The following is a 12,265-nucleotide window of genomic DNA, read 5'->3' as shown; positions in this document are numbered from 1 at the left end:
TGTGGACACCTGTAACATTGTGATGAGTATGGTTCATATGCCTGAAATCTTTTGTATTTATCTAGAAATGTTTCACTATGTGTGTCCTCTTGTCCTTCTTTTGTAGAATTATTTGCTGTGGTTTGATACTGGATCTAACCTTTGACAAGAAGAGGCAGCCTAACATGGTCTTACTGCTTCATTCAGAGTACCGGGCAAAACAAGTATACATCATTGACCCATGCTATTTTATTTCCTAAGGTTACATATCTGCACAGGAACACTGACAAACTTGATGGGGTGTATTCATTTGGTCACTTGAGTTTCCCATTGCTGAACTAGGACTAGTCTTTAAACTAAAAATATTTGGCACACAGGATCAAAGAGATTGACACACATAGACAATACCTGCTGGTAGTTTGCTAGCAGTAGGTATTTTGTGAAATAATAACAGTTTATGATTTCACTATTTAGGCTGTGATCATTAACTATGCCATATTTGCATTGACAAGACTGTGTAATGTAGGAAATACTGGGTGCACGAATATTCAGAACCCGCTCAGAGCTACACGTCTTCAGAAATCAGTGGAATAGAAGGAAACCACTTTAGATGGCCTGCTACATATTCCAGATAGTAGCTGTAATGTGAATGCACTGTATCTGTAATATGTATGTAGCTATAATCCATTGCTTAGCAACTCTGTAATCTATGCTTCTATACAGGAGATGGTGACGGGCCTTTTGAAAAAAACAAAACAAAACTTAAATCTAACCATATACAAGAAATGTAATTTGTGTCACTGAATTTGAGATAAATTAGTAAAATGATAATAGGGAAAACTTAAATAAAGAGGCAATTAGTACATACATTTTAACAATGAAGTTTTATTAGCATAGAACATTCAAAGCCAAGTATTAACACAATCATGTTAAATCATACAATACTAAGTATAATATACATACAGGGCATCTGATACATTGCAGTTATTTAGATGTTGCAAGTAATACAATGTAATTATTTATAGCAGTATAATATTATTTATATTAGCAGATGTAGGGAAGTGTTAAGATAAAATATAATGTAGCAACTCATACATACATTTCAGTTGTACAATGTGTAGAATATACATTTATCTCTGCTATCTAATTTGTAAAACACTGTACCGTAGAATATGTACTGTACCATTAAAGTAATACATAAAGAATATCATGGAGAAAACAAAGATAGCTTAATGTAAGTCACGCAATCGAAGTGAGATGTTTAGCACAGGAAAGACAAAAAGTTCCACTCTACAGCTGCTGCAGACCAACAGTACATCTGCCACTGGTGTGACGCCTACCAGCCTATGAGCTAACACTATTCTGCAGACAGCAGGTATTGAAAAGGGGCAATAATTGCCTGGCACTAGCAGGCTGGGAGGTGCAAGTATGTACTAATGTGCTAAGGCAGAATATCTAGCCATGGGTAATTATGAACAGGTCACAGGGCTGAACTGTGTGCCTGTTATAGATTTCATTGCACATACGAAAAGCAGACCACACTACTTTATGCAGGATATGGAAATATCACAAAGACTAGTAGTGACGGTGAAAGAGCCCCGCCTGATAGAAGGGGAGATGTATCAAGCCTTGGAAAGTGATAAAGTAGAGAATTTTCACAAAGCAGCCAACAATCTACAGTAAATGTAATTTTAAATACTGTGCTAGATAAATGCCATAAGTTGATTGGTGGCTTTGGGCAGCACTTCCAATTTTTCTCTTTAAAAGGCTTGATACATCTCCCCAAAAGTGTTTCCCCACCTTTATATTACTAACTATTGTCTTTTAAAAACGTTGCTTCTTTTACTAAAAACATTGTTCCGTCTTATTAAATCCCTTGTATTAGTTTTAGCCTTGTATGTTTATCATTAGTCATTAGGATACAAATGATAATCTATGCAGAACCGTGCTGCATCCCACATACGCTTTGATGCAAGGGTACAGCTGTAACACACATACTGTACGGCAGCCAGAAAGATAAGTAATGACATTTGTAAATAATTGCAGCAAGTCATGTACTAGAAATTAAAGCAGTTATTGGAAAGTCAGAGTTTACCTTTACGTACTGCAAGGTGTCACTAGGAAGCCTACAGTATTCCCTGCAGTTTGCCCCAATGATCAACAGACACCGTCTCACCACCTGTGTAGAGCTCAAGACCACATATATTGAAGACATAAACCTTACAGATCACTGTTATTCTCTCTACCACGTCTATGTAATCTAGAATGGCAACAAAACATAGACTGCAGGTCTCAGAGAGCTATAAAAGGCTTAAGGATAAACTTGGGGTATTATCCCAATCAGGCACTTGTGAAAAATGTATTGTACCAGTATTCCTTTCTTAATTTAGTTGCGTGACCTGAGATCATACACATGAAACGGTTATATATGATCGGAAATACACTTCCTGAGTTAACACCAAGTCAGTGTCTGCAGTTCTGTTTCCTTTCATGTGCTCATATTAGTAGGCTCATGTGCATACATGGGAAATATTATACCGTACATTGTAAGTACCGTATTACTGTAGCCTGTACACTTCATCTGATGTCTACAGTTTGTAGGTGAAAAGTAGATTTCAGAATTTGGCAACAATCATGTCCATTTAAACAGAACAGCATACAAAGTGAGTAATACATAGTGTCCAGCCAGTACATTCATAAGTGATACTACACTTGTACCTGAAGCTTGCATTTTGTGACGCTCACCATTAGAAAAAAAAGCACAACTTACTGGCTGTGCAGACAAGACTGACAATTGCAAAAACAAACGATTGTTAGACTTAAACAAAGGTCCACAATACTGTTAGCCATGTTCTGAGACAATGACGTGTAATAATGACATTGTGTAACTGCAGTTCTTTTCTGATGTAGCTTACTGGCGATTCTAAAACACAAAGCTGTAAAACTGAGGAACAGCAAGGAAACAACTTCCAGTGATCCATTCATTTGATCTCTGCTGCATAATACATATCACTGCACTCAAGAACATTTACAAAATGTACAGAAAGAAATCCTCTTGTGTAAGAATGCTCATATAAGGTCAGAGATTAGCACATATAGATGTGCAATAAACATTTCACATATAACAACATGAGCATATTTACAAAATAGAGATTGTACTACAAAAATGTTATCTGAAAATACTAAACACCAGCTCACTAACTCCAGAATCCAGAGAGAGATGTTTCATACATTATGGCTGATTCCACTGCAATAGCTGAGGAACATCTGACAAATAATGAAACATCTAAGTGTATGAGAGGGAGGCAGCTTGTAGATGTATGTACCCGTATAAATGTTCTAAATACTACTTGGCTTCCATGGAGTTGCTTGTCCTTTTACAAGAGTGTATGGCAGTGTAAAGCAAAATATCCTATTTAAAAACATACAGTATATAAAACAACATTGTGGCAAAAACGGGTGCCCTGCCCTGTGAGAACGGATTAGTGTACCACAGCTTACCGCTGATTTAGGACACCAATTTTAGTAATCTTCTCCCATCCCTAGCTGGTGTGTTGGGGGAAAAACTACCAAATGGGGCAGCCTCATGTATGGTAAGGCAAATCCATTATGCTCGCCAATTTAAAATGGTGACGGAGGCGGTAATTTGTCTGGGAAGAGCAATCACAGTATGCAATCTCTTCACATTGACTTGTGAGTGGTTGTCTCCCTCTCCCATAATTGTAATTTGGGGACATGAGAGGAGCCCATCGAAAAAGCAACTTGTCCACTAGGGTAGGGAGTAGATAGTAACATGTACAGTAGAGGGCAGTGCAGCTTTACGTTCTGAAACAGCTACAGTACATTCTGTTGAAGTCAGAAATCTGACATTTCGGAAAGTACAAATACATCTGGAAGCTAAAGAAAAGATGATTTGGGAACCTAGCTCCTGTACAGCAGATTTATGTCCTTGTCATGATCTTGGCTGACAGCATTTTACTACATGCGGTCAGGCTCATATCTACTATCCGAGTAAAACAAATGTAAAAAGGCATGCCGCTAGAAACTATTGTTCTACAGCAAGGGACGCCAACGTGTGGTAATCCAGCTGCTGTAGAACTACACATGCCAGCAAGCCCTGCCACAGTTTTAGCATGCTCTTACATCAAAATTGTGGTAGGGCATGCTGGGATATGTCGTTTCACAGCGTCTGTCATGCCACAGGTTACCTACCCCTGTTTAAGATCCACCACACCATCAGACATGTTTACTAATGTTCATCTTTTTTTGAGGAATGCATTTATTGTTTTGATAATTATTTAATTATTGTTGCAATTCACAACAAGCTCTAGACTCTATAAAAAGCGCTAGAATCAAATGGCATGTCAAATGTATTTCTTTTTTTCTTATAGAAAAAACTCTATAGTGTGTATGAAGGCTTAGGGGTATATTTACTTAAGTCTGGGTGGGTTTCTAGATGTGGAGATGTTGCCCGCAGCAACCAATTAGATTCTGTCTATCATATCCTAAAAGGTGCTGAATAAAGTAGAATCTGATGCATTATGCTTACGGGCATCATCTCCACTGCTATAAACCTGCACCTTAGTAAATATACCCTTTATACTCTGATTACATTGCCACCTTCCTGCAACATTTGCCTATTGTCCTCACATACTCTGCGTTTGCCAAGCCTGACACTATTTAGGATATCATTCTTTTCTATACAAAAAAATATGAAATGGTTATTTCAAGGGAAGCCTTATATTCTATGGAGACAAAGAACAGCTTCCATTCAGGAACAAATGACACTGGTAATGGTAATCATTCTTGCTTCAAGGTTATAGTGCAAACCGCAGGAAAAGTTACTGATTTAATATTGAGCGGACATGGGAGTATGATGATTGTGTTTCCTGAAAAAGGATGCCAGACCATGTATTCAGAACAAGACTGTACACTTGCAGCATAAAAAGATGTGCAATTAATTAGTGGAAGCCATCATGAAACAAGTCTTCCATAATTAATCTAGTGTGGCATGGAACTATCAAGCAATGCAGAGATCCATTTAATGAGCTTTAAGTATTTTGGCATTACATAAAAAAACACCATTTAAAATACATAGCATTTGATGCCTACAGGGCTTACTTTGATTATGCATTTAAATGAGGCTAATGATACCATAAAAGTTGGTTTATGCATTCAAAAAGGAAATTTACAGTTGTTTAAATTGTTAGTTGTTGATCACCAGAATCATAATCATACGCAGTACCATTATGTCGGGCTGACAAATACTGTAGCAGGCAGAACAGAATTTGGTAGCAAATATGTAATTTGTCAGCCTTCTTTTATTTACTAAGATTGGTGTCTGTTCAGCGTTAGAGGCCCAGATCTTATTTTTATACCTGGAGAAGTATAGCGCTAGATTTCGTCTGGATTATTTTTGTTGAGCGCTCTGTATACCTGCCCAAACCCTGCTGCGTTTTCAAAACGACTCAAGCAATGAAATGATACCCTCTAGCTTTTACTCCCAGCAAGTCATAATTTAATTTTGGAGTGAACAGTCTGCACTTGGGGAGATAGCGCCTGTGTTAACCCTGTGTTCTCTGACATTGCACCGCTTTTTTACAGTATATACTGTTTTCTAGGAGCCAAAGAAGCAATTAAAATGTCACAAAGCAGCATCAATAAAAAAACACAGTACTTGCTGGCTGCATTCTTTGGACAGGAAATGCTTTTGCTATTTTATAAAGTCTTTCCACAATGATGCATAAACCAGACGTATACTTTTACCTTTGTGAAATGTTACCATAGATTGAATTTTTATGTAGTAGTTTTCATTAAAAAAATAAAATGACAACAAAATTGTAATAAACAGCTATATACTAATAAAATGTTTACAAATAATAAAATTACTCCAATCACATTTGATAGTCTAATGGCACTGATTAAGCAGCTCTCTCTAAACTAACATAAAAGCACATACTTTATGCTTTAGTTATATACCTTCACAATGAGGAACAGTCAAGGTACAGTATAATATGGTAATAAACAGATTGCATTGTCTGGACTTGTAATTTCAATTACACGCCCAGCAAATAAGAAAATATTGTCGTCTATAGTAATCAAAATTGCTGCTGTTCGATTTTTATGGTTTTGTTCAGATGACATTCACTGTATTATTATTGCAATGTTTTATGGATGTAATGGGAAATAAGCACTTACAGTAGACATATTTCTAGCGATATAAGGCACCAAATGGATGGTTAAATGTACTTATTGAAGCATAGATGAATGTTTACTAAAATGTATGAAATGCATAAAGCGGATGGTCAGTAAAGTCACATTTACACCTGCACCATATTTAGGATGATTGCTGCTAAAGTCACACCCACAAAAACAGAAAAACTTAAGTTGCATTGGGAAAAACAATCCATACCAATACAATAACTAGATTACTCTGTCAATAAACAAATCGAAGCCTCATTCAATAAACAGTGGTGGGTTACCTGCCGATACCATTAAACAGCACGATGCGATTACAGTGTTTAGTGAATGAGACATAATGATTCATTGAATTAATGGTCACTAGGACAACATATTAGTTATAATCTAACACAACATGTCCTCTGTGTCCCCAGTTCATTTGTCTTTTTCTGTTATTTTCCTCTATTCCTCAGTGCTCACCTTTCCTGATCCCTTCCTAGGAATATGCCTGTCACCGCCAAAGAACCTGCCCAGTGAGTCCAGAAGACCAGAGTCCCTGTATCTCCCGTGGGCTCCATGGCCATGCCTAGAGTGATCAGAAGTGCTTGCCGATGCCATGTGTTTTGATCCGTGACCGCGAGACAGTTTCTGTGATGCCATCAAATCCGTTTCTGGTGAAGTAGTTCCACTGTCCTCCGGGATGGTTTGAAGCTCATCTGACTCAGAGGGCCGATCTTTGAAGGTGTTGTCCTCCCTTCCTGGAGCATCTCGGGAAAAAAGGCGTATCAGATGTGGGCGAGCAGCAGCATCAGCTGGGTTGGCATCCTTCCAATCATTCTTAGTCTCTTCTGTGCCTGTGGAGTCAGTCACCGCCGTGCCCTTGGACGAGGTGCCATTGTTCTGGTTCACATCTGCTGCAAATAATAAGAGGGAGATGTGAATGCCGAGCTGTGAAAAGAAAACAATGATTCCTTCTTCTCACTATCCTCATCTAGCTATTTCATGCAGAGCACTCAGAATATGGCCATGACATTTTAAAGTAGGGAATTAGAAGAGAGAACAGGGAGAATTTAAATACTTAGTATGAAACATTTCCTCTAGCTTGTGTTGATCTAAATATCTGTGGTTTAGACAACAACATATTTATGCTAGAGACTTAATTAACCACTATTATGTAATACTTGTAAAACTCAAAATTGATTATTCATTACTTACTTAATAAATAGATATACAAGCGTAACTACCTAAACCTGCAATCCATATATGCACTGCTGGTGCTAAATTAACCCACCTACTGTACATATCCAAATGCAGAGTTCCTCCAGTCATTTGGGAGTTAAACACAACATTTATTATCCTTCCTTACTCAAACAAACCTACTAACTCCCGACCCAACATTGCTGTGTGGACTGTATCATATAGCCCCATTAAGCCCTTTCTCCCACTGCGATGTGGCATCATCAATATGCAATCTGTGGCACTTCACATAACACATTCCTATTTTCCAATAGATTTTAAGCATGTGTAAGAACCAAAAATGATTAATAAAATATCACTGGGAAAGCCACTGGCTGGAACTGATGTGGCATTACTTCTAGGCACAGTCTTTGGCTGAATGTCTGATGCAGGTTCAGGGTTACTGACAATACTATCAGCTATACAGAGTTTCCCAAACTCTGCCATTACAGTCCAGGTTTTATGGATATCCATGCTCGAGTCCAGATGGTTAAATCAAAGTGAGGTACTAATCACCTGTGCTCAAGTGTGGGCATTCTTAAAACCTGAACTGTAATGGTAGAGCATGGGATTCTCTGCGCTAAGGGAGTGACATTACCCAGTATTTTGCATATACAGTACTGAAGTGACAATTTATTTAGACTAAAGTAGATAATCTTGTCACCCCGTCACAGCATTCAGCAACAGAATCCATTTTCAAGTGGGCACATGCGGTGGTCAAATTGGACACATCTAGCCATTCAGGACTTGAGTTGAGCACACAGATCCCATGGAACCTGGAAATGTGATTGACAGGTGACCACAATGGCAGGCCAAATTGTATCTTTTGCCTGATAACTAAAAATCACTCAGACTAGCTGTGCTCAGATTATCCTTAGATATCTAGTGTCTTTCGGGCCACATTTCTAATACTAACATCATTATCCCTACATTAACAATTAGACTCTCCTTAAATCGGGGGTTAACACAGTGGTTCCTAAACATTTTTGAATCACAGCTCTCTAGAGTATCAGAATTTTTTTCATGGCACCCCTAGGCCAAAAGTTACTAATTGAGAAATTTAGAAAATAATATGAAATTAAGAAAAATTGTGTATAGATGTCATCTTAGGGTTCACTTATGTGGTGAGGAATAAGATTTGCTTCTGTGTGTCCACATATTTTATCATTGGCAGCTACAAGCACTGTTTTTTCTCTATTACTTTGACCATATACAAATTGAATCGGTCCTGGATAGCCAGTACAAGGCACCACTGCAAGTGTCCTATGGCACCCCAGGGTGACAAGGCACACAGTTTGGGAACCACTGGGTTAACATATGGACCTCTTGGAAATTGATTTGGTTGTAGAATGCTATGACCGAGTGACAATGGCCCCTTAGTCTCAATAAATGATCAGTTTTCCCTGTGTGCAAATCAGTGGCAGCTACAGTACATTCTTAGGTGGGAGCATTGTCAATAACAGCAGACATATTAAGGTTAAAACCCAAGCAATATCATCATCTGAGATAGATTTCTGATAATTTGCTCACAAAGCAAGTTTTTGTATAAAAACCAGGGGAAACATAACTTACCATTTTATTTCTGTGACATTATTTAAAAGGACAAGATTCCGAAATTAAAAGCAGAACACAAATACAATTTTTGGTATATGGCATAGCCTAGTTGGATTCTAAAATATATGCACTCCTACCCCAAGTAATAGTATAAAGAAACTCTTATTTAGAAATGTATCAGATCAAGTTTTCAATTAAAAAAATAAAACAAAATAAAAATAATATTTTACTCACCGGTAAATCTATTTCTCGTAGTCCGTAGTGGATGCTGGGGACTCCGTAAGGACCAAGGGGAATAGACGGGCTCCGCAGGAGACTGGGCACTCTAAGAAAGATTTAGTACTACTGGTGTGCACTGGCTCCTCCCTCTATGCCCCTCCTCCAGACCTCAGTTAAGGAAAACTGTTCCCGGAAGAGCTGACATTACAAGGAAAGGATTTTGGAATCCAGGGTAAGACTCATACCAGCCACACCAATCACACCGTATAACTTGTGATAACTTACCCAGTCAACAGTATGAACAACAACAGAGCATCAACAATGGATGCCAACATAACGTAACCCTTTATTAAGCAATAACTATATACACGTATTGCGGAAAGTCCGCACTTGGGACGGGCGCCCAGCATCCACTACGGACTACGAGAAATAGATTTACCGGTGAGTACAATCTTATTTTCTCTAACGTCCTAGTGGATGCTGGGGACTCCGTAAGGACCATGGGGATTATACCAAAGCTCCCAAACTGGCGGGAGAGTGCGGATGACTCTGCAGCACCGAATGGGCAAACACAAGGTCCTCCTCAGCCAGGGTATCAAACTTGTAGAACTTAGCAAATGTGTTTGAACCCGACCAAGTAGCTGCTCGGCAAAGCTGTAATGCCGAGACCCTTCGGGCAGCCGCCCAAGAAGAGCCCACTTTCCTTGAGGAATGGGCTTTCACTGATTTTGGATGCGGCAATCCAGCCGCAGAATGAGCCTGCTGAATCGTGCTACAGATCCAGCGAGCAATAGTTTGCTTTGAAGCAGGAGCACCCAGCTTGTTGTTTGCATACAGGATAAACAGCGAGTCAGTCTTCCTGACTCCAGCCGTCCTGGCTACATAGATCTTCAAAGCCCTGACTACATCAAGCAACTTGGAATCCTCCAAGTCACGAGTAGCCGCAGGCACCACAATAGGTTGGTTCAAATGAAAAGATGACACCACCTTCGGCAGAAATTGCGGACGAGTCCGTAATTCTGCCCTGTCCATATGGAAAACCAGACAGGGGCTTTTACATGACAAAGCCGCCAATTCTGACACACGCCTAGCCGAAGCTAAGGCCAATAGCATGACCACCTTCCACGTGAGATACTTTAGCTCCACGGTCTTAAGTGGCTGAAACCAGTGGGATTTCAGGAAACCCAACACCACGTTGAGATCCCAAGGTCCTACTGGTGGCACAAAAGGGGGCTGAATATGCAGCACTCCCTTAACAAACGTCTGAACTTCAGGAAGAGAAGCCAGTTCCTTTTGAAAGAAAATGGATAGGGCCGAAATCTGGACCTTTATGGACCCCAACTTCAGGCCCATAGTCACTCCAGACTGTAGGTGCAGGAACCGGCCCAGCTGGAATTCCTCTGTAGGGGCCTTCCTGGCCTCACACCAGGCAACATATTTTCGCCATATACGGTGATAGTGTTTTGCTGTCACGTCCTTCCTAGCCTTTATCAGCGTAGGAATAACTTCATCCGGAATGCCTTTTTCCGCTAGGATCCTGCGTTCAACCGCCATGCCGTCAAACGCAGCCACGGTAAGTCTTGGAACAGACAGGGCCCCTGTTGCAACAGGTCCTGTCTGAGAGGCAGAGGCCATGGGTCCTCTGTGAGCATTTCTTGCAGTTTCGGGTACCAAGTCCTTCTTGGCCAATCCGGAACAATGAGTATTGTACTCACTCCTCTTTTTCTTACGATTCTCAGCACCTTGGGTATGAGAGGAAGAGGAGGAAACACATAGACCGACTGGAACACCCACGGTGTTACCAGGGCGTCCACAGCTATTGCCTGAGGGTCTCTTGACCTGGCGCAATACCTTTGTAGCTTTTTGTTGAGACGGGACGCCATCATGTCCACCTGTGGCAGTTCCCATCGATTTGTAATCTGAGTGAAGACTTCGTGATGAAGTCCCCACTCTCCCGGGTGGAGGTCGTGCCTGCTGAGGAAGTCTGCTTCCCAGTTGTCCACTCCCGGAATGAACACTGCTGCCAGTGCTTGCACGTGATTCTCCGCCCAACGAAGAATCCTGGTGGCTTCTGCCATCGCCACTCTGATTCTTGTGCCGCCCTGGTGGTTTACATGAGCCACCGCGGTGATGTTGTCTGACTGAATCAGCACCGGTTGGTTGCGAAGCAGAGGCTCCGCTTGACTCAGGGCGTTGTATATGGCCCTTAGTTCCAGGATATTTATGTACAGACAAGCCTCCTGACTTGTCCACAACCCTTGGAAGTTTCTTCCCTGAGTGACTGCCCCCCATCCTCGGAGGCTCGCATCCGTGGTCACCAGGACCCAGTCCTGTATGCCGAACCTGCGGCCCTCGAGAAGGTGAGCACTCTGCAGCCACCACAGAAGAGACACCCTGGCCTTCGGGGACAGGGTGATCAGCCGATGCATCTGAAGATGCGATCCGGACCACTTGTCCAACAGATCCCACTGAAAGATCCTCGCATGGAACCTGCCAAAGGGAATGGCTTCGTATGATGCCACCATCTTTCCCAGGACTCGCGTGCAGCGATGCACCGACACCTGTTTCGGTTTTAAGAGGTCTCTGATTAGAGTCACAAGCTCTTGAGCCTTCTCCGCCGGGAGAAACACCTTCTTCTGGTCCGTGTCCAGAATCATGCCCAGAAAAGGCAGATGCGTAGTAGGAAATAGCTGCGACTTTGGAATATTCAGAATCCAGCCAGCTGTTGCAACACTTCCTGAGAGTGTGCTACGCTGATTAGCAACTGCTCTCTGGACCTCGCCTTTATGAGGAGATCGTCCAAGTATGGGATAATTGTGACTCCTTGCTTTCGAAGGAGCACCATCATTTCTGCCATTACCTTGGTAAATATTCTCGGTGCCGTGGAGAGCCCAAACGGCAACGTCTGGAATTGGTAATGACAGCCCTGTACCACAAATCTGAGGTACTCCTGATGAGGTGGATAAATGGGGACATGCAAGTAAGCATCCTTGATGTCCAGAGACACCATAAAATCCCCATCTTCCAGGCTTGCAATGACCGCTCTGAGCGATTCCATTTTGAACTTTAATCTTTTCAGATAAATGTTCAGGGATTT

The 12,265-nt window shown here is 41.1% G+C and overlaps 1 protein-coding gene across 5 annotated transcripts in view; it reads right to left on the bottom strand.

Annotated features, from left to right (window-relative positions):
• MBP (myelin basic protein) overlaps nucleotides 1-12,265 on the bottom strand; it is a 384,529-nt gene that overhangs the window by 45,656 nt on the left and 326,608 nt on the right. For 3 of the 5 annotated variants that reach the window (XM_063923331.1, XM_063923326.1, XM_063923329.1), the window contains one exon: nucleotides 6,640-7,073. In XM_063923331.1, the coding sequence (XP_063779401.1) occupies nucleotides 6,640-7,073 (434 nt within the window). The remainder of the gene's footprint in view (nucleotides 1-6,639; nucleotides 7,074-12,265) is intronic. The other 2 variants (XM_063923328.1, XM_063923330.1) reach the window with 1 other exon arrangement.

The sequence above is a fragment of the Pseudophryne corroboree genome, chromosome 5 (assembly GCF_028390025.1).
Source record: "Pseudophryne corroboree isolate aPseCor3 chromosome 5, aPseCor3.hap2, whole genome shotgun sequence".
Classification (NCBI taxonomy): domain Eukaryota; kingdom Metazoa; phylum Chordata; class Amphibia; order Anura; family Myobatrachidae; genus Pseudophryne; species Pseudophryne corroboree.
Note: the sequence above shows the minus strand (reverse complement) of the source record. Positions and strands in the feature narration are given on the sequence as shown.